Source organism: Manis javanica, chromosome 2 (genome assembly GCF_040802235.1).
Source record: "Manis javanica isolate MJ-LG chromosome 2, MJ_LKY, whole genome shotgun sequence".
NCBI lineage: Eukaryota > Metazoa > Chordata > Mammalia > Pholidota > Manidae > Manis > Manis javanica.
Window position 1 is genome coordinate 5,580,904 of NC_133157.1, and position 19,826 is coordinate 5,600,729.

At 59.0% G+C, this 19,826-nt stretch overlaps 2 protein-coding genes and 1 long non-coding RNA gene across 21 annotated transcripts in view; 1 reads left to right on the forward strand and 2 right to left on the reverse strand.

The window, feature by feature from the left end:
- ASS1 (argininosuccinate synthase 1) overlaps positions 1-2,638 on the reverse strand; it is a 49,167-nt gene extending 46,529 nt beyond the window's left edge. For 2 of the 4 annotated variants that reach the window (XR_005058417.2, XR_005058418.2), the window contains exon 1: positions 2,525-2,638. The gene's annotated coding sequence lies outside the window, so the exon portion shown is untranslated. The remainder of the gene's footprint in view (positions 1-2,524) is intronic. The other 2 variants (XM_037007916.2, XM_037007917.2) reach the window with 2 other exon arrangements.
- A 108-nt stretch (positions 2,639-2,746) lies between these two features.
- LOC140846453 (uncharacterized) lies at positions 2,747-16,237 on the forward strand. Of its 15 annotated transcripts, none has more exons than XR_012125555.1 (6): positions 2,747-2,913; positions 7,867-8,660; positions 14,253-14,466; positions 15,056-15,110; positions 15,563-15,768; positions 16,100-16,237. It is a non-coding gene; the product is annotated as an uncharacterized lncRNA (long non-coding RNA). The 15 variants fall into 15 exon arrangements; XR_012125547.1 differs by having other exon boundaries at positions 15,624-15,768; XR_012125576.1 differs by having other exon boundaries at positions 15,629-15,768.
- Positions 8,068-19,826, reverse strand: part of HMCN2 (hemicentin 2) — a 133,595-nt gene continuing 121,836 nt past the window's right edge. The window contains exons 87-98 of one of the 2 annotated variants that reach the window (XM_073222826.1): positions 17,815-17,964; positions 16,315-16,452; positions 16,088-16,209; positions 15,481-15,718; positions 14,654-14,716; positions 14,401-14,523; positions 13,520-13,654; positions 12,364-12,492; positions 11,516-11,836; positions 10,763-10,882; positions 9,827-9,953; positions 8,068-8,909 (exon numbers count right to left, since the gene is read on the reverse strand). In XM_073222826.1, the coding sequence (XP_073078927.1) occupies positions 8,564-8,909; positions 9,827-9,953; positions 10,763-10,882; positions 11,516-11,836; positions 12,364-12,492; positions 13,520-13,654; positions 14,401-14,523; positions 14,654-14,716; positions 15,481-15,718; positions 16,088-16,209; positions 16,315-16,452; positions 17,815-17,964 (2,012 nt within the window). In that variant the 3' untranslated portion in view covers positions 8,068-8,563. The remainder of the gene's footprint in view (positions 8,910-9,826; positions 9,954-10,762; positions 10,883-11,515; positions 11,837-12,363; positions 12,493-13,519; positions 13,655-14,400; positions 14,524-14,653; positions 14,717-15,480; positions 15,719-16,087; positions 16,210-16,314; positions 16,453-17,814; positions 17,965-19,826) is intronic. The other variant, XM_073222828.1, reaches the window with a different exon arrangement.

The following is a 19,826-nucleotide window of genomic DNA, read 5'->3' on the forward strand; positions in this document are numbered from 1 at the left end:
CAGTATGCCATTTCTCTGTGTGTTAGGGCTACAACCTGGTGTCTGGAACCCCACCTGACATTCTAACTCAGCTGAGCTGGGCTGATTAGTTTAAAGCCCTCATGCTACTTAGGCCATAGACTACTCTCTGATTTTGGGGTTTACCCATTCTAGGACTGCAGCTATGACTTCTCTGCCCTCATTGGTGTCTATACAGCTAGACTGCAATTCCAAGCTTTGACCAGGAGGTGTCGCTATCAGGATTCGACTCAACAGGGGCCTGATACGACAGCTCATTTTACCTGCACATCTTCCCTAAAACCCAGACAGGGAGGGATTTTTCTTGCCAATTGACAGAAGAGGAAGCCGAGGTCAAGAGGCTTGCCAAGTGTACACCAAGCGGGTTCTGAGCTGTGGGATTCCCGGAGCCTGAGAATCCAATCAGGAACACTGGCTCTTCTGGGGGCACTAGCACTCCAGCAAATGTTCTCCACCCACGGTTTGGGGTCTTGTGAGATCCAGGCTGGTGTAGAAAGGTCAAGCCTCCAGTTTTGATGAAAAGGCCCTGAGGTAGGGGGTAGGGGGCCTAAGGAGATCTCACCATACTCTCACTACTCATCCGCTGATTCTACCGATAACACTGAAAAGCTTATGGGCACCTGCCCCGCAGGAGGTGGGGAGTCAGGGCCTGGAAGATCAAACTTGCCCGAAGTGTCACAGCACAAATCGGAGCCTTAGGCCCTGAACTCCCACGAGTGTATCTCTTTCCGCAGGGGTGCCCACAGGTAAGACGCCTCAGGGGCTGTGCGCTCGCATGAAAGCATCTGGCTGTCTGGCTTGCCTCCCAGTTCTCATGGGGCAAAGATGAGATGGGACATGGGGAAGTGCTGGCACAGCAGGTGAGTCTGGGCCTGGCCCCCCAACGTGAGTCATGCTCCTGGGGCCCTAGGCCAGGGGAAATGGCTTCCATCAGAGCCAAGTGGCCACACAAGCCCAGAGGAGGCATGCAGTCCTCGGAGGGGCTCAGACTGTGCTGGGGAGCTTCCCTTCTCTACCCAAGCCCGCATCTGCCGGAGTCTAGGCACCCAGTGGGCAGGCCCTGTAACTCAGTCACTTGCCCTGAGCAGAGCCAGACTTGCTTCTTAGCACAATGCATGGGTGGCTTCACTTGAGACAGGTCCCCGCCCCAACCCCAGGCTCCCCTGCCCTGGCTCCAAGACCCAGATGGAGGTGCAAGGAACTTTACAATGGCAACTCCCCCAGTTCACATCTGTTGTCAAAGTTCCAATCCCTTCTGTGGCTGTTTCTGCCTCTACCGCCTCCCTCCCATGCCAGAACCTACAATAGGTAAGCAGGGAGCCTGTCTTGCTCCATGGCCTCCGTGGGGCACCACAAGGTGAGGCCTGCCCCAGACAGATAAGGAATGGATGGACCCGGGTATTCTCCGCAGCCTCTGAGTACTTCCTGAGCCTGGAGCAGCTCTGGCAGAGGGAGAAACCCAGGTCCCACCCAGTTGTGCCCGCCTTTCCGGCTAGAGTCTGCTGGCTTCCAGAACCTGCCCTCTCCTGTGACCAGCGTGGGCTGAGAGGGAGGGATCAGAGCCCAGGGCCTATGATCCATCCCTGGAGGGGGGGACAGGTCTGTTCCTGCACAAGGTGTACAGAGAGTCGCGAGGTTCCAGAGATGCCCCACTTATGGTGAGGGGCCCTGCGGTGGCCCGTCACGGGACCTCCCCGGGAAGAGCCCCGTTGGGGTGGGAGAAGAGTTTCCTCCACTTTCCAATGGCCGCCCTCGCAAGAGGCCAAAGGCAACAGCCACCCGGACGGCGGCCGTTTCCTGTGGAGCGGCCCCTCCCAGAGCCGGGAGCCCGGGGCCCGGCGGGGGGCCTGACCGGGGCACGCAGATCCCTTTCGGAGGCAGAGCCAGGCGACCGACGCCCTCCGCAGGGGAGGGTGCCCAGTCTCACCCCAGGCCCTGGGGCAGGCACCCCGGGTTAGGGCCCACCCGCCCGGGGTTAACTGAAGCTCGGGGCTATGGGGGGAGATGCTACGCCCAAGCCCCGGGGGAGAGGGGCAGGGGTGGGCTTGAAACTCTGGTTTCACGCAGACATAAAGGAGGAAACACGGAGGGGGGTGGGTATGACAGAGGGGGCGAGAGAATTGGGGGTTCCACACCCTCGGGAACCCCGAGATCTCCTTTTGGGGGGTTCACGGCATAGAGGAAGCAGGATTAGAAAAGAAAAATCCTGAAGGACCTCGGCCCGCCAGAGTCAAATAGTCGGTTCTGCCCCTCAGACCCCAGTCGCGACCGCGCCCCATCCCAGCGACCCGAGGAGCCCAGGAACCAGGCCGCCAGCTGTGCAGCTACAGGAGCTGGAGCGTCGGCCTCCTTCCCTCCCTGCAGGTGCGAGCCCGGGGCGTGCGCCACTCGGGGTCAGCTCTCTGTCCCGCCCGCGCGGCCCCCCGGGCCTCCGCCGCTCGCTCTCGGCGGGCTGCGGGCAGTGGGAAGGGGACCGTGGGCCCGTCTCGCGCAGGACGCTCCTTACCGGGGCCCAGGCGGTGGTGGCTGGCGACAGAGCAGGGCGCTGGCAGCGCGCATCGCGGGTTATAAGCACCTGGTCCGGGGGAACGCGGGGAGTCGCGCGCGGCAGGCCCCGCCCCCTGGAGGAGCCGCTCCGCGCCCGCCGCCGGGCGGGTGGGCGGGGCCCCGCCTCCCTCCGTCCTCGCCCCGCCCCCGCCCCTCCTCCCCCGCCCCACCCCCGCCCTCCCCTCCGGGGCGGCACATCTCCCCTAGGGCGAGTCAGGGCGCGGGGTGCGGGTCCCCTCGCCGTGGCCCGCGGGCAGGCGGCTCCTTGGTGCGGCAGCGACTGGCACCCGCGCCTCTCGCACGGTGACTAAAGCTGTCTTGCCAGAAACTTGCCGCCGGGCCCGTGGGGTAAGCATTCCAGCGCTTCGGGGTGGGGTAAAAGCCCCTTAGGCGCGGCGAGTCTGACGCCACCTTATCCCGCGGTGGCTTTCCTGCAGGCCTCGAACCCCCTCCCTTCCCCCCACAGTGGGCCCTGTGAACCGGAGCCCGTGGTGCTGGTAAGAAAACCGAAGTGGCCCTGGAGGGTGGGCGTTTCATCCCGCAGTCGAGGGCTGGCCCCTGGCAGACTCCCCAGAGCCCGGCACCTGACCAAACTCTCGAGGGCACCCAGTAAATAATAGGACACTGACCAACTGCTCGCCCCCTGGCAGCAGGGAAAGTGGGGGGGTTCACAGCGGTGAAGCTTGCTTGCATGAAGAACTTGGGAGCTATGACCCGAGTCTGGCCTTGGAAGGTGCTGCGCCTCAGAGGTTTCCCAGCCTGGTTTACAGGTCCCAAAGCACCAGTCACGACAACCAGAGCCCAGTGAAACAGTGGGGGCCGACCAGTCCGAGGCAGCATGCAGTCAGGACTGACCCCAAATCATTCTGGTCCTGAACCCCCTAGGAGTTGGGAACCCTGGGCCACACCTGCTGGGCTTGCCCTTCAATCATCTTGGGAACAAAAAATGTGGGCGGGGGCATGGTGGGTGATGTTAAGGAGGCAGCCCTGTCCCAGGCCCCCTCCTGCAACCAAGGAGCAGCCAGAGAAAGGGACCTGGGCAGCGAGGGATAGAGAGGGGAGAGGCAGCTTGCTTAGTCACTCTCCATCCTTCTGACGGTCCTCCCCCTAGCCCCCCATGCCTAGTCATCAAACACTAGTCATGGCCAGGTTAGTAGCTGTGAGTCCCTCAGGAGGGAAAAGGCATCAAACCAATTCACCAGCAAGGCCAGAGCTTTAAGTCCCCATGAATTGCCTACCCTCTTGTTCCCAAACTCCAATAGTGGCCCTAATGTCTAGGGGATCCTTGTGAGCCATGTGGGGCTGGGTGACTGTGGGTGGAATGCCAGCTGGCTTCTTAACTCACTCCCTGGGCCATCTCTGGGCCTTGCACACTAGCAGGACGCCAGTAGGAGCAGCCCCCAAACGCTATACCTACGGCAGTCAACAGCCTGGGGCAGGCTCTTTCCCTTGCACAACTGCCAAGGGGAAGTGAGCATTTGCTGTCTTGTCTAAGTTTCCATCCCATGACTTTGTGCTTAGTCCTCTTTTCTTCCTTTAAGATGTCACTGCCCTTTAAGAAAGTTGGGGAGGGCATGGGTAGGTAGGGATCACCTCCTTGTAGTTATTACAGAGGAAGTAAAGGGGGAAACTGAGGCAGTAAGGCCTAATTTCTCTTAAGTTCTCCCAAATCAGTGGTGGCCCCAGAGAGAAGCCCTGTTACCCAGACTTCATGAAGAGCATGGGGTGAGGGATGAGCCCCTGCCAGTCCAGGATGGGGGGCCCGGGGCCCGGGGAAGAAAGAGGAGGTAAGGTCAGTATTCTCTAGCACGACGCATCACCAGTGTCTGTCCCTCATTACTCTGAAGATCAGCTCTCGAGCCCTGTGCCTCCTCTGTCCTCCCCTATTACGTTCCAGCTGCACTGGCCAGCTTGTGGTTCCTTCACCGGGTCAAGCTCTCTCTTGCCTTGTGGTCTTTGCATATACTGTTCCCTGGGGAGGCTTCCTCCCAGCAAATCAGTCCCTGGTCGTATGCTGTCTCTCTTGCTGCCACGTGTGAGGACGCAGAATAGAGCAACATGAGGGCCCCGGTCCCTCCTCCCTCCCTACACCCCAGTTGTCTTAGGTCTCTGTCAACTCTCACCTGTACCTCTGTAGGAGACGCCTAACCTGTCTTCTTGCTTATGCTCAGCACCCTCTCTAATCTGCCCTCCACACTGCAGCCAGGATGGCTTTTCTAAGTTGGCTTTGACTGACCACTTGTCTGAACTGCTGAAGGCCATGCTCAGTGGATGTGATCTCATTAGCCCTACCCCCGCCCCCTGCCTCACCTACAGCCTGTGCACCTGACCAGGGAGTAGGTGCCTCTTGTCTTCTGTCTGTCCTCTGCCACTCAAGGGCTCTGCACCTGCTGGTCCTGGAGGAGCCTGGGTGTGTAGAGACCCCAAGCACCTCACCCTGCAGCCATCTCATGGTTGGCCCCAGATGCCACTTCGCCACTGCCCAGTCCTGAATACTGGCCCCAGGAGCAGAGAATGTCCTCTAGGCTGGATCCCAGGTTGCCAGTCCCTGTGCAGAGCTAACACAGAGTCCAGTTGTTGGGTTTTTGGAAAAGCTGCATCGGGGAGTTTAATGAGTAACCTGCAGGGCTGTTTTCCACCCCTGATGGTACAGAACAGCCTCGGAGGTCAGGGGGCTGGGTGGCTGGATGGGGCCCAGGCCCACGACGGCCAACAGCTGGAAAAGCAGAAGTGGAGAACACCCTCCTGGAGCTGGCTCCAGCGGCAGCTCCCTTGGGAGGCACCTCCTCTACCGGGTGACCACCCCTGTGGATGTGGGCAGGGTGGGCAGAGGGGGGGGGCATGAGGCTGGAATCACAGCCTGGATTCCAGGCCAAGTCTGCCACTGGCCTGCTCCAGGACTTTGAGCAATGACTGCTTTTCCTCAGCCTGTTTCATAGCCGCAAACAGGGAATTAGGAGAAGGTGGGGGAGGAAGGAGGCCAGACAGAACGATTCTCCCTTGGCAGCAAATCGCGTCTTGAATTGCCGGGGTTCCTCCTCTTCGCCCTGCTCCCAGCCCTCCCTCTCCTCCCCCATCCTCCTTCCTTGGAGAGTGGAGGCAGGGGAGCCTGGAGCCTAGAGCCTCCTTGACGGGCCTGGGTTGAGTTCTCCCCTCCAGGCTGTGTAAGCTTGGACAAGTGGTCTTTGCATATACTGTTCCCTGGGGACACCTCTGAGACCCCATTCCCTCATCTGTGAAATGGGTACACTACCTCTTGCCTCTGGAGCTCCTGGGAGAATTAAATACACCTGGGTGCATAAGGCACTGGACATTCAGCAAATGGCAGTTTTACAAACACAAAGGGCCAGGAGGAGACTGGGGGCGGTGCAGGCAAGAGCGAGCAGGGGTGGAGGACTCAAGAGTCTGAGCCGCCTGTCCTCTTCAGCACTCCCCATCTGCAGGCCCACGGCCCCAGGCTGGCCCTCTCCTGGGCTGCAAAGTCCCTGGCTCCATAAAAAATTAACAGCTCAGCAAAGCGCAGGGTTCAGGTGTGACCTATGGTCCCTAGAGTTGCACAAAGAGTGGCATTCAGCCCTAGGAATGTCCTTACAGGAGGGCCCTGCTCAAATATGGCTGGTGGGGGGCGGGGAAGGGGGTTGGGAAGCCCCTCCTGCCTAAAACCCGCCATTAGAGTCTTCAACGATTTAAACCAGGGGTGGGCAAACTTCGGGCTGCACTTGTTTTTACAAAGCCTGCAAGCTAAGAATGTTTTTTGCATGTGTAAATGGTTAAAAAAAAAAATCAAAGAAAAATATTTAATGGTATGGGAAAATTATATGAACTTCCTATGTAAGTGGCCATCAGCGAAGTCTGTGGCAGACAGCCATGCTCGTTCGTGTTGCCTGTGGCCGCTCTCGTGCTGCAGTGGTGAGGAGAGTAGTTTCAACAGGGACTGTATGTTCCACAAAACCAAAAAACATTCACTATCTGGACCTTCAGAGCAAACATTGGCAGACCCTGGTTTAAAAGAAACCAGCTTTGAAAGTGGGAGTGCCCTGGGGGCGATGAGGCTGGCCTGTTAGGTGGGAGTCAGCAGTCTCTGTCTAACCATTAACCAGTCCTTTGTCAGGCAAGTGACTGGGTCATGTCCCCTCTCTGAGCCTCCTTGTAAAAGAGACAGCAATTTCTTCTCTGTTTTTGCCAACACTGGGAAGGCTCCAATTTCATAGTCTGATTGTCATTAATCCCGTGATGGGAAATAAGACAGCTGTCCTGGGCACCTGGACGAGAGATTGAGGATGCTAAGGGGAGGTGACAGTGTCACACTGAGCCAGAGGAGCAGGGAGAAGGGATCCTGTCTTTTCGAAATCACATGCAAAAGAGACAGGCTCTTATCTTACTACGCTGATGGACAGTGACTGTAATGGGGTGTGGGTGGGGGACTTGGTGAAGGGGGGAGCCTAGTAAACATAATGTTCTTCATGTAATTGTACATTAATGATAACAAAAAAAAAAAAAGAGAGAGAGACAGGCTCTTTCTGCCAGAGGCTGCGGCTGGGTGCAGCTGGCCACACCGGGTGGAGTTTCTGAGGCAGGAGCTGCGGCCTGGCTGGCCCCGGGAGGGGGCCAGGATGGGGCGGTGGGCGGGGAAGCAGGAGTGGACCTCTGCTGGCTGCCCTGAGGCTCGCCTCCATCCTAGCACTCTGGACACCTGCCAGTTCATACAGAGATGTTCCAGTCTTGTCCTTCCCCAGCTCACCCTGTCAAAGCCAAAGTCCCCAGGGTCGCCCCAAGGCCTCACACCTTTCTGATATCACCTTCTTGTTCCTTCTCCCACTTCCCGCCACCACAGCCCCCTCCACATCCTTGCCAGACCTCCACCACCGAGCACCCTCCTGCCCAGACCTTGGTACTTGCCGTCCCCCCAGCCAGAACACCCTTCCCGCAGATGTCTGCGTGGCATTTCTCCCTTGCCTTCAGGCCTCTGTTCGAATGCCACCTGTCACTGAGGCCCACCCTGGCCAGCCTATTAAAAACTGCCCCCTACCCTCTGCCCCCACCTTCCCAACTTAGTTTTTCTCCTTGCAAGGCTCACTGAAAGGTACACGTGCTTCTCTTCATTTCCCTACCGTTTCTAAGCCCTTGGCGTGGGCACAGGGGTGCTGTGTTCACTGCCTGGCACAGCAGTAGGCCTTAAGGAATCTTTAGTGGATGAGTAAATGACTGAATTTAATTAAGAATTATTCTTAATTAACAATTACTTTTCGCTACCACGTAACCTGAGTAACACGTTTCATTCTCATTTAATTCTCTCCACAGCCCAATGGGAGGGGAGGCCCTCCTGTCATCTTCATATTTTTGGATGGGGAAACAGCCCAGAGAAGTGCCTGGGTCACCCTACTCCTAAGGAGGCCAGCTGCTGGACTCCTACTCCAGTGCTCCTGGACCACAAGGGTGGTGGCCTCCCTCCCAGGCAAGCCCCTCCTTACCAAAGCAAAATAATTGGACGAAGAAATAGAGTTGGTTAAAAGCAAACGTTTTTATATTATACATACACACGCATGCTGAATTCAGGACAACCGTGCCAGGTGTGGGCTGGTGACAGCTGCTGCCACCCCACGGAGTCTGCCCCTCCCCTCGAGCGTCCTGGTGAGCTGTGTCCCAGTCCAGACCGCTCTGGGGCTTGGGGCAAACCTGGAGGAGCCCATCAGACATGTAGGCTTCACCCCAGCCCTGCTTGCAGGCTTGCCGCCTCAGGGCAGCCTTACTTGACTGCAGAGCTGTACCCCAGGGGGATGGGAGTGGAGGGGAGCTGCCCTGGGGTCAAGGCTGCATGCAGGATTATGTTTGCTGAAGTGCCTGGGATGGTGACGCACGGAGGCATGAGATGACATTGTTTGCGAGGACAGGTGGTGTGGGTAAGGGCCACTAGGACCGTGGGGGTTGGGCCGGCTCCTCCCTATCCCCCATCCCTGGGAGTCACTGGCCCAAATGCTGCTGTCAACGACCGCACCCCTCAGTAGGGGTAGGGCGACACGTTGATGAGCAGGACGAAGACGTTTTGGTGGCGTGGCGCTGCGGCGCGCACAGTGAGCCGGTAGAGGCCAGAGCGGGTGAGCGTGCGGCGGGTGTAGACAGCGCCTTGGCCCGCACGCAGCCGGCGCAGCGCGAAAGGGCTGCGCGGGTCGGGCTCGAGCACGCTGAGCTCCGTGCGGTTGGCGGGGACGCCGGCCTCGGAGAAGGCGGCGAGGCGGGCCACGTCGTGGTGGGCGCGCACGCCCAGGGGCAGCGGGAGCAGCCTGTACTGCAGCGTGGAGGGGCCGCCCGTGCCGCAGTCCTGCGAGCAGCGCCGGAAGCATGTCCTGCGGGCGGGACAGACCCACCGACTCCTGGTTGCCACTGGAGTGGGACTGGCTGCATAAACCTGGCCTCACCACGGCACCCAAATGCCTCTACAGGCGCCACTGTGGGCCCACTTTAGAGATGAGAAAACAGGCCTGAAGAAGCCAGAGCAGGTTCCCCCAGCAGACTTGCCCAGACCATGCCCCGGGGCAGCCATAAAACCTCCCAGGTCCCCCCACCCCCACCAGCCCCCACACCCCCCACAACCACCCTAACCCAGAGCTGAGTCACACTCGGGATTTGCACTGGTGTGGGGGCTTCAAAGATACACGCTCAGTCTTGCCAAGGGCATCCACTACCCACCCCCCAGGTGGATGACAGCTACTGGGACAGGTCACCGCCCCAGGATACTTTCCCAAGCACTGCAGTGCCGCACATTGGCCAGGATCCCCATGTCTCTGTATGTTTATGAGTGTCTGTGGCCACACCGAGTGGGGAGGAAATGTGTTTTGTGCTTGTGTGCACATGTGTGTCTGAGTCCTGGGGTTTTGTGTGGGTTCCTGGGGGCATTTCTGAGCCTGTGTTGGCCCCGTGCCCTGTTTGTCTGCATGTATGCCTGTGTCCCCACGGACCCTGTGTGTGACTCTCTCCACCCCTGTCCAGGTCTCCCCCGACTCTGGCCTCTCCCAAGCCCAGTGCCCCATGCCCCAGCTGCAGTGCCCCCCCACTGCCGTGCGGTAAATGACAGCACCCAGGTGAGGTGAGCCCCGGGTGGCTGCAGGAAGATGTACTCCAGGGGGGCACGCTGCCCTGTGGGCACAGAGGTCCTGCTCAGGAGTTCTGATGGGGTTCAGGCCCTGGCCCAGGAGGGCCTCACAGGAGCAGCCCCTGGCAGACAGGGTGCCCCAGCCCACTGCCAAGCCGACTGAGCCCTTACCCTGGGCTGGAGCCCTGCCGGTAGGTGGCAGGACATGGCGTGTCCACACACTGGTAGCTGCCTCGGGTGTTGAAGCACATCTGGCTGGGCCCACACTCGATGCTATCCTCCACACACTCATTGACGTCTGGATGAGGAGGATGGCGGAGAGATGGTGGATAAAAAGACAAGCCAAGGTGAAGGGCCAAGGGCAGGAACCAGAGAAGCCATGGGGCAGGGGGTTCAGTGGGAGAGAAATGCCTTCAGAGGACCAGTGAGGGGGCGGCCCCTCCTTTTGTCTCCAGCCAGCCTGACCCATGACAGCTCAGCCGGCAGGCCCCAGCATGTCCCGTCCCCAGGAGGGCACCCTGGGGGCCCTGAGCCTCCAGCTGGGTTGCAGAGCTTGGTTGGAATGAGGGCTGCCTTGGAGCCCAGAGTGCCCAGTGCCCGTGACCCCACTGCCTCAGTGGGGTCTGCCTCAGTGGAAGCCCCATTCTTCTCAGAGGGCATTCACTGCCCACCTGACAGAGGAGGGACAGGGCGGGCACTTACAGAGGGCAGCAGCATGATGGGCCAAGCTGGGAGCATGTTAGGGAAAGGACTTCACCACCATCACCAGCATGGCTCTGTGCCCACCCTCCGCATATCTCATCCAGCCATTCAGGGGGGATGGTAGCCCCACTTCAGCAGGTCGAAGCTCAGAGAGGTGAAGCGACTTGCCCAGGGATACACAGCGGAGATTCAACAGACTCCCAGGGCTGCGCACACCATCTCCCAGCTCCTGCTTAGAGTGGGTTCTGGCTGGCTGTGGGCACCTGGGGCGGTCACTGAACCCCTCTGAACCTCACTGTCTCCCTGCTCCTCCCTCACATGGGATGGTGGAGAAGGGCCTTCCCATGAAGCCCTGCCCTGGCCCCTGGGCATCTGGGCGGGCAGCCTGCCCCCACGGCGGCTCACCTTGGCAGTTCTTCCCGCTGGGGAGGAGGCGGTAGCCGGCGGGACAGAGGCACTGGTAGCTGCCCTCAGTGTTTTGGCAGGTGTGCTGGCACAGGTTCCTCACCCGGCACTCGTCCAGGTCTGGGCCAGCCCGGGGGTGGGGGCGGAGGCAGAGACACTGAGTCACAGACACCCAGGCGCCCAGCTCGGGGCAAGCCAGGAATGCTCTCCCCACGACGCCCCGCCCAGCCCTGGGTTTAGGGTTAGCAGAGACCCTGGGCCCAGTGAGAGTGGGGAACCCCCCCCTGCCCACCTCACGGTGAATGCTGAAGCATGCCCATCCCTAACGCTTCCCCCCATTCCCCTTTGCTGCCCAGCACAGGCCTCCACGGGGTTGGGGGCTGTCCCTGATCCCCCCAAGGCCCTGCTCATATTCTCATGTCACCCTGGAACATTCTCCTTCACTCCTGAAAATCTCCCTGACTGCTTCACCTCTGAACACCAAAAGGAGTGTTTCTCAAAGTGGGTTCTCAGGAACATTTGCCCAGAAGCCCTTATACCTCTGCACAAAGTGTCCTGAAGTCAAATGGTTTGGGAAATACTCCATCCCCCTCTTGGGAGCCCCTTGCGCATGAGCACAGCCAGGGCTCTGGGATGTGCAGCGAGGAGGTGACTGTCCGCCCACGCCACTCACCCCGCTTGCCCACCCACTGTGGGAGCCGAGACAGCACAGTGGGGCGTGTCCCTGACAGGAGGCCTGGGGCCGGGCCTTACCTGAGCAGATGCCATTCTGCCGGATGAAGCCAAGGGGGCACCAGGCCCGGCCTGCACCGCTCAGGGCTCCAAGGCCTGGCCGGAGGGAGACCCAGGCACGGTAGGAGCCGCTGGGGATGGGGGCACGGGGCCGCAGCCAGGGCATCAAGGGGCCTCGGTGGCTGATGGTGGTCACATTTTGTCCACTCCACTCCAGAAGGGTGCAGGTCCTGCCATCGCGAGAGAGGACCTGGCCCGGTGGGCACAGGCAGCGGTAGCCACCCTGCAGATTGTGGCACTGGTAGGCACAGGCCCTGGGCAGTTGGAGGCACTCGTTGATATCTGGAAGGGAGCAGGGTCCGGCAGGGTGGCTCAGGGCTTGCCACAGACTCCAGGGCGCCAGCAGCCTCTCTCGCTCTCAGACCTTCCCCGGAATCCAGCTGCCTCCCTGGCGGCGTGCAGGCCTGCCCCTGAGCTCCCCCCCGGGCCCCCCTAGACTCCTCTCCACCCAGCCTATTCTGCTCTCAGAGACCCCACCTCCCCGGCTCTGAGCCTCATCCCAGACTCTGCTGTCCCCTTCCTTCCCCACCCTGGTGGGGCTCATGCTACCTGCTATGCCTCTCTGAGGTGCACCCGCCCCTCTCCACCCTCGTCCTCCTCCCGGCTCCCAGGGAGGGTGGGCTTGCTGGGCAGGGGTTGACCTTTGGTGTAACACAGCAGGCAAAGCTTGATCAGGCCCGTGCTGCAAGCACGTCAGTGGGCGCTGCTGTTCTGTTGTTCACAGAATTCCACACTGCCCTGGTCATAAATGCTCCCTGCCCAGGAGCTGGGGGTGCTGACCAGGGCCCCAGAGGGTCGGTGTTCCATACCTAGGCAGGGCAGGCCCGGGCCCTGGATCCGGTAGCCCCTGGGGCAGCCGCAGCGGTACCCGCCTGGAGTGTTCTCACAGATCTGGTTGTAGTGACACTCATGCACCTGCTCCAGACACTCGTCCACATCTGGGAAGGCAGAGGCGGGGCTGAGCCCTCGCCCCCACCCCCAAGTCCGTGCCTCTCCACATTGGCGCCTCATTCCTGTCCCCTTCTCCAACCTGAGTGCCATCAGGTGGATGTCAACTTTGTAACTGCCCCTCCCAATTATACCAGGTAGGAAGGTTCTGGGTCTGAAGGAAAGAAGGGGCTTAAAAGGTCAGCTGTGCAGGCAAAGAGTCCTGAGTTTGGACTGAGCTCTGCTATATATCTTAGTCCTTGAACAAGAGGATTCCTCTCTGAGCCCCAGTTTTCTCATCTGTAAGGAGGGGTCAGGATAGGACCTCTTCAAGGGGTCATGGTGAGACAACTGGATCATGAATGTGAGGGGCTTAGGAGCCTGGCCCATGGGAATGCCCCCCACAAGCATGGGGAGAGGGGTGGGTAGGGCAGAAGGCAGGCAGGAAGCAGGAGAGTCCGGAGGATGGCCAGGGTCCTCAGAGGGCCACGAGGCCATGAAACAGGATGACCTCCTCTTCTGAGTTCAGGTTCCAGCACTTTCCCCTCCATTGCTGGCCTCTCTCTCGGAGCCAGGAGGGCCTGTGATCATGAAACTGTACAATGCCACAGCAGGAAGGACCTGGAGGTCACCCATTCAGTGGGTGGCACCTAGGTTTCATCTCGAAGGCCAACTGATTCACAGTGGCTGATGGAGACGCTGTGCTGAGGAGGACTCAGAGGCCGTCTCTAGGCTGGCCCATGAGCCACGAGGGGAAACAGGTGTTTGCCACCCCTGACCTGGTCCCCCTTCATGGGACAGATGAGAAACCTGAGCCCCAGAAAGGAAAGACACACTCTCAGGGCATTCAAGTCGCCAGCAGCCAGGCCAGGCCGGGCCTCAGACCTTCTGAGCTCAGGCTTTCTCCCTCCCTCTGCCACGAGGGTTCCAGTTGCCCTCAAGGCCCAGAGTCCCAGTGACACACAATATCCCCCCGTTGAACCTGGCAACCATTGGGTTCCCAGGAACAGCGCCAGCTCCACGCCATGCCCTGGTCACCTTCACAGCCGGCCCCGTCAGCAGCCACCCGGAAGCCAGGCCTGCAGTCCGGGAGGCAGTGGTAGGTCCCAAGCAGGTTCACACAGCGCTGTCCTTCTTGGCAAAGGTGGGCATCCCACGCACACTCATCCACATCTGGGGGACAGACAGGGGCAGGGGACTGCATGAACATGTGTCCCCCAGGCCCTCCTTGCCAGTCGGACCCTGGCCCAGCCTACCCATACAGGCTTTAGCCCTAGGCCCAGGATTCCCTGGCATGAAGGCCCCCACCCCTCCTGCTAGCTCTTTCTATCACCTCACTCCTTCCCCCATAGACACAGCCCACCCCAAGTGACCTGAGGGCCTTGGCCTGTGGCTTCTGATATAAGCTTTCAGACAGTGCCCCTTGGGTGCCCGGCTCGAAGCCCAGTCTGGAGCCTGGCAGTGGTAGGCCCCAGTGGTGGGGGTGGATGGATATAGACTGGGGGATGGGAGGCAGGGCCCTCATCTGGACCACGTTCCAGGGTCAGATCTGTCATCCAGCAATTTCATCAAGGGGACAAGGAGAACAAGTGGGGCAGGGGGGTGTCCACTCACTTCCGGCCCCAGTTGGCTGGAAGTGACTGCTGAGCTTCTGAGCCTTGTCCAGGCTTAGTAGGTATGAAGGCCATGGGCACATGAGGGCCACACGTAAGTCTTTGGGGATCCCTATGACCCCTGGTACTCGAGCCTCTCCCATCTGCTGCCTTCATAGGAAGTTCCCAGTGGAAACAAGGCATTGGAAACCTCCGGAATAGGCCATCTCACAAGGTGTGTGCCCCTGGCAAGGGTCTTGGTCCCAGAACCCCTGCACACACCAGGGCCAGGTGCAAGGAGAGCCTCTCCTCCGGTGGCCCACTCACCTCTGCAGCTCCTGCCGTCCCTGGCCAGGGTGAAGCCAGCCGGACAGGAGCAGGAGAAGCGGCCAGGTGCATTGTGACAGGAGTGGGAGCAGGGGCTGGGGCCGTCAGAGCACTCATCCCTGTCTGGGGTGGGGGGCGAGGGAGATCTGGTGGTCTACACTCACAGACCCTCCTGACAGCTGGCTGGGACAGGTCGCCCACCCAGACTGAAGGGACTCCCCCATCCATGCCACCATGTGGGGAGGGCACTCACCCACACAAAACTCTCCCTGGGTGTCCAGCTCAAAGCCCTCTGGGCAGCTGTCTTCATTCTCTTCTGCAAGGCAAAGGGGACAGGCCCTTAGGACACTGGGGCACCTGAGCCCAAGGCACTGGGGACAGAGGGCAGCCCTGGCCACAGCCCAGGCTCCTAACTCCCTCCTGCAAGGTTGGTGAGGCCGAGGATCCCCTCAGCTGGGTACTCAGCCCCTCTTCTGAGCCAGGCCAAGGCCCAGTGAGTCAGCAAACTGGCTCCTAGCCTAGGGCCATTGGGGGCGTGTCATGAGGGGCTCACCGTGGGCTGGCCAGACTACGCTGCAGACACAGGAGAAATCATTCAAGAAAAGGGCAAAGCCGGACAGCCATGTGTGCAAAACTGCCTCTTGCAAACCTACAGGGGTGAACCTGGCTACTGGCTGTACATGGAGGCCGTGCAGAATGCGTAAGTGATGGTATGTGATGGGGGCAGCAGGCCCATTGCAGGGGTGGGACAGACTGGGGTCTGGAGATGAGAAGGAGACCAGACTGCCTACACTACTGTGAGGACAGCACCCTGATAAAGCGGTCACTCGGGGCCAGGCGAGGGTTTCAGAGACAGCACCTCTGCAGGGCAGGGGCTGTCATGCCCATTTCACTGATGGGGACACTGAGGCTCAGAGAAGGCCAGGGAACTGCCCCCAGAGGTTCCACAGCCAGGAAGTGGGGAGGTTGGGTTTGCACCAAGGAGGGGTGTCACCTTAGCTTTCAGCCAGGTGCATCTGGGGCCCCTGGCAGGTTTTAAGCAGGAGCAGTCAGGGGAGGAGACAAGGATGGGGGCCTCACCAGCCTGCAGGGCTGTGGTGAGCTGGAAGCGCAGGGCCTCGGCCTTGGGGTCAAAGGCCGAGCTGATGCCTGAGGCATGCAGGTGCTGCACCAGCCGTGGCTGGGGGCCCTGGGCCACGTCATACTGGATGCTGTGGTTGCAGCGCAGCAGCCCCGGGAGGCTGTCTTGCAGGAAGCGCTGCGTGGAGCCCACAAAGAGCCGGCCGGGCCCCACCTGCACATATTGCTCCCGGAAGTCCTGGAGGAGGAGGAGGAGGAGAATATCTGGAATTTCAACTTCCAAAGGAGGTGGGATCCTCAGCCCCCAACCCCACTCCAGGGGGATGCTGGGGGTGGGAGCCTGGTGGGCCTTTCAGTTCTTCCTCCAACCAGCTTGGGGTGAGGGGACTTCCTGTTGGCGTTCTTATTTATGAAATGGGCAGAACACTGTCCCTGAGAGGCTGGGCCCACCGCGTCCTCCCACGCGGTGGCCAAGACACACCTGCCCCTGCCCCTGCCCCGGCTGGGTGTCAGGCAGGGACGGGGGCCTGGCTGCTAGGGTGTGGTGGGGATGGCACATCCCATTCTCAAACCCACCCCATCTGCATGCCCGGGGCTGGGCCCCCACCTGCACTTGAAGGTCTGCGTCAGCCAGGCTCTTGGGGACGACGCCACTGACCACCACATCGAGGAGCAGAAGGCCATCGGGATCCAGGCCGTGGGCCACCTGCGTCATCCTGAGCAGCTCCCCTGCAATCCATGCCCGCCCAGCCTGGAGTCACCACCACAAGGCAGGGGCCCTGGGCTCAGGCCTCACCCCCACCTGGCCTACCCATGAAGGAGACCCCCGCTCGCCTGTGGCAAACTCCACGTGTGACTCCTGCCGAAACCTGCCACCTGTCAGGGAGTGGCCATTCAGGGCATCTCCGCTCTCTCCTGCCAGGGTCCAGTAGATGGGGGCGATGGTGACCACGAGCACACGCATCAGAGGCCCTGGACAGGCGGCACACAGTCAGGCTAGGGCTGGATCATGGGGGCAGCCATGCTTCTGCTCAAAGTCCCTCTGCGGATCCCTGTTGCCCCAGGAGAGCTCAGCCCCTACCTTCACTGCCACGGATCAGAACCTGAGGACCTTGCAGGGTAGTTGTGAAAGATAACAAAATATATTTATACAAAGAAGTGCACGTCACTTGTTGCTATTCAACTCAATGCAGCAACTCTGAAGGTCTACTGGTTCACCATGGAGGACTGCACAGACCAAAACCACACAGGTACTGGACTGAGTGAAAAATCCACCTGTCTCCTACCCTGTGGACACCTTCAGAGGAGCTTGAGTGAGAAAGGGCTGTTCCAAACCACCAACTTTGAAAAAAGAGCCAAAAATTTGCCCTGGACAATGGAATTGCAGACCTTCACAGGATGCCTGGTCCTCCTCTCAGGGTGGGTGGGGGGCAGACTTGGGCCAGGGACGGGAAACTTCTTGGGGCCCAGGGGTGGCTGAGCTTCTCAGCAAAACTGCTGGCTCAGAAGAGAGGTTCAAGAAGACCAGTGTTGAGAGCAGGACCCTCTCAACCTCTCAGCACCTCTGTGCCCACTCAGCAGACGCTGGTCCAGCCAGCCTCTATGGTCCTGCTCCTGACGCAGCCACGTCTGGGCAGCAGCTCACCTCATTTGCTCTCTGCTGACATCAGCCTGGAGTGACCCCCAGCCAAGCCCCTGACCCATCCCTGCCCAGCCTGGAGTCACCACAGGGGAGGGGCCCTGGGCTCAGGCCTCATACCCACCTGGCCCACCTGGGAAGGAGACCCCAGGTCTGTGGTCGAGGGCAGCACTGGGGAAGCTGTTTTCCACAAAGACCCCATCAGCACTGTCCTCTCCCTGAAGACCCCATGGGGGGATACAGGGCCTATTATGTCAGGGTCTGCAGTAGCTCTCCAGAACATTCTATTTGCTTAGGATAGACTATTTTGTGAATCTGTTTGAAAGAAGACATTTCTTGTTTCCCCGAGCCTTCTAGCTAATTGTATTTTCCACATTTCCCCCTTTCTGTCCCCTCCAGACCATGTTACTTCATCATTACAGGTGGACTCACCCCTTTTCTTCTAGTTCTTGCCACAACAGTGAAAAACACCTAACACAGCAATCAGTGGTTTCAGAAATCGTGATCTGACCCTGCCTTCACATAACCTGATTCTTGCACACCCTCTCAGTCTGATTCTAACAGAGATTCCGTTTTGCATGGAGTTGCTGGGTTTCCTTTGGGAATCAGGCCCGAGCAAGCCTCTGAATGCAGACTTGGCCTCCACCTGGGTCTGGCATGGGCTGGAGGGTCCCCAGGAGCTGGCCCCCACTTACCCACACTTGTAGGGATGTGGCTGATGCTGCTCCGGATGGTGGTGACCCCAGACCGTGCCTCCTGTTGTACGCTGGTGTTGAGGGTGGCCGCCCCAAGTTCATGGCCATTGATTACCCCGGTCATACTGCCCCGGCTCCCCCGGGGCTCCCCTGTGAGACAACAGTGACACTATCCACCTCTGTGCCCTCCAGGTAAGCAGCTATGAGCATCATTTGCATTTCACAAAGGAGTAACTGAGGCTCAGAGAGGCGAGTGAATCTGCATCAGGGCACATAGCTAATGGGTGATGGACTCAACGCCCAGGGGATCCGGGCTCTGGGAGAGAAGGGAGGATTGGAGAGGAGCTGTGGATGGCGCTGGCTTCTGGCTCTGCCATCACCTTCCTGGGAACCTGGGTAAGTCAGGCCCCCAAGCTGCACTCGAGTTGGCTTATCTCTAAAATGAGGAGGTAGGGATCACAGATAGTCCTGTTGGGTTCTAAAATGCCAGGAGCCCGTGGTGGTGGTGGTGGGGGCTGGCACGCTGGAGGAGCCTGCGCCGGGACTCACTGTGCCAGAACTGAATGCTGCCACCTGGACACCCCCCGTTCCTTCAGTGGCCCTGACTCCAGCCACCCTGCAGCTGCTCTGGTTGGGGTGGGTTTTCTAGCAGCCACCAGGCAGTCTGGAAGCAGACGCTCGTCAGCGCTAATCAAATGGATGCTGCAGGCACAGCAGGCCCTTCCTCTGGCTAATGGGGCAGCTGTCTCATTCGGATGGCATTCCAGGAGGCAAGAGCCAGCAGCCAGCTTGCATCTCTGCCCACCAGCTCTCAGGGGAAATTAACAACAAATTGCCCATGGTCTGTTGAAAAGATAACATGAAACACTCGACTGCCAGGATCCTAAGTGGGTAAATCAGGGGGCTGGTTAATTTTGGATTCCAGGAAGCAGGACCGTTTTCCTGCAGCCTCTAGATGGGATTTGATGCCATCTGGGATGTCTCTTGACAATATCTGCAGTTCTGGAGTTTATGAGACAGACAGGAGAAGGCCATGAACCTCTCCTGGCCTTGTAATAAGGGGATGAAGAAGGAGTCAGGAGCTGCAGATAGGAAGGAAGCGGCACGGCCCTGGCAGCTTCAGAAGGAGACAGGAAATTGGGGGCCAGCAACGATAAGCCACTGTTGACTTTCTCAGACACGGTATAACTCAGCAGCCTCTTGTCTCTCATAAGGCCAGTATGGTGCACCCCCTGGCCCCAGACTGCTGGGAAAGGAGAAAGACAAATTCACAGCTAGGGGACCTCAAAGGCTTTGAACACCTTTAGCAATGCCCCTTGAAGGAATTTATCCTACAGGAATATTCAGGTCAGCACACAGATATGTACCACAGTGTAGTTTTTGGAGGGGAAAGTGGGAAAAAAAAACCTGTTGCTTATTTCAGCCAATAACAGTTAAGTTTTAAAAATGTTCCTACGGAGTGAGAGAGAATGCAACCATTGAAGAAGATGACAATTTGGTTTATGGCAATGGGATGTTGTCCAAGAGAGAGTAGGGAAAAAGAAAACAATGTATCTCTTTACAGTCAGAGAAAAACACGTAGAAGGACATACTCCAAGTAACTGTCTCAACTATTTTGGGTAATTGCATTATTCGGGATAATTGGTAATGACTTTATTTTCACAGATTTTTCTAAATTATCTGGCCTTTCTACAATTAGTATATGGGAGGTTAAGGAAAGTAAGGAGGCTGTTATGGGCTGAATGTGTCTCCCTGAAAAGACGTGTTGAAGTCCTAATCCCCAGACCTCAGAGTGTGACCTTATTTGAAGACAGGGTCTGTACGGAGGTAATCAAGTGAACATGAGGGCATCAGGGGAGTGGGGGGGGGCCCTAACCTAGTGACTGGTGTCCTTATGTAAAGGAGAAATTAAGAGACAGACATGCACCAGAATGCCACATGAACATGAAGGCACAGATGGGGTGATGGTTCTACAAGCCAAGGAACCCCGCAAACAGCCAGCAAGCCAGCAG